Source organism: Volvox carteri, assembly GCF_000143455.1.
Source record: "Volvox carteri f. nagariensis unplaced genomic scaffold VOLCAscaffold_76, whole genome shotgun sequence".
Classification (NCBI taxonomy): domain Eukaryota; kingdom Viridiplantae; phylum Chlorophyta; class Chlorophyceae; order Chlamydomonadales; family Volvocaceae; genus Volvox; species Volvox carteri.
The window spans coordinates 16278-17386 of NW_003307619.1; the positions used below are offsets into that span (position 1 = coordinate 16278).

Here is a 1109-nt window from a genome sequence, read left to right on the forward strand (position 1 = left end):
CTCCGAACAGCAGGGCATGGCCGGTGGAGACGGTGAAGAGGCACGACAGGTCGACGTACGGCAGGGCCGCAAAGGCAGTCAGGCCCTTGCACCCAGTCTGGAGCGCCGCCTCATCGAACTGCTTCTGCGTGATCTTGTGTGGAGTCCCAAGGTGGAGCATCCTGTACATCGCCTGCATGACACTGCCCGTGCTGACGAAATGCCGATGGGTCTTCTTGAGAGCCCGGGCGCCGACCTTCAGGCTCTTGCCTGCATTCCGCTTTATGAAGTGCTGGCTGACTGCTTGGGTGTAGCCACGGAAGCGCACGGTGGCCCCGCGCCCGACATTGGCCTCCGTGTGTGCCTCGAATAGGCACCACGTGCAGCTGCCGACACGACTGTTCTGGTCTCGTAGCTGCTGGTGGGCCGGTTCTGTCGGTGGGAACGGCTGGAATAAAAGCCTGCCGCGGTCCAGGTGTTGGACGGGCGGCTCATGACTGCCATTTCAGGGGCTGGGGACAGCAGGGTGCAGAGCTTGGTATGGAAGAGGGCAGCTCTGCCTTTTGGACACCTAAGTGTAAGCTCCAAGACCCTCTTATCCTGTTTCCCGCCCCACCGGTTATTATTCGGTTTATAGGAGACCCAAGCCCAGAGGCCTATGCTAACCAGGTCGACTGAGAGCACGCAGGGAACGGCAAGGGACGATGACAGGAAACCTGACGTGGGTTACCCGGCAGACACTCAGGATGGCGACGGAAGGGATCCGACCGAGTTGCTGTTGTTGGAAGATGACCCTTGCGAAGACGACCAGTGGGTGAGTCACCAGCCGACAGGGTGGAAATCCAGCGGTGTAGGACTAGCACCAGCCTGGGAAGCGAGTGCCCGCAACGCTGGGGGCAGGGAGGCACTCCAGCTGCTACAGGAAGCCTGGCAAGCGAGTGCCCGCAACGCTGGGGGCAGGGAGGCACTCCAGCTGCTACAGGAAGCCTGGCAGAGGTTGCAGCGGCTGGGGCAACAGGACGCGGTAGATCCGCGGGATGAACAGGAGTTTCTCGAAGAGGTCGTCTGTTTGCTCCCAGATCCTGAAGACTTCCAACCAGGAAGGATACGTCTACATGTTGCAGTGTGGC

At 60.8% G+C, this 1109-nt stretch overlaps 1 protein-coding gene across 1 annotated transcript in view; it reads right to left on the bottom strand.

Annotated features, from left to right (window-relative positions):
• Positions 1–1109, bottom strand: part of VOLCADRAFT_107747 (uncharacterized protein) — a gene marked incomplete at both ends in the record, with an annotated part of 27372 nt that overhangs the window by 5693 nt on the left and 20570 nt on the right. Inside the window, one exon of the mRNA XM_002957591.1 lies at positions 60–394. Within this exon, the coding sequence (XP_002957637.1) occupies positions 60–394 (335 nt within the window). The remainder of the gene's footprint in view (positions 1–59; positions 395–1109) is intronic.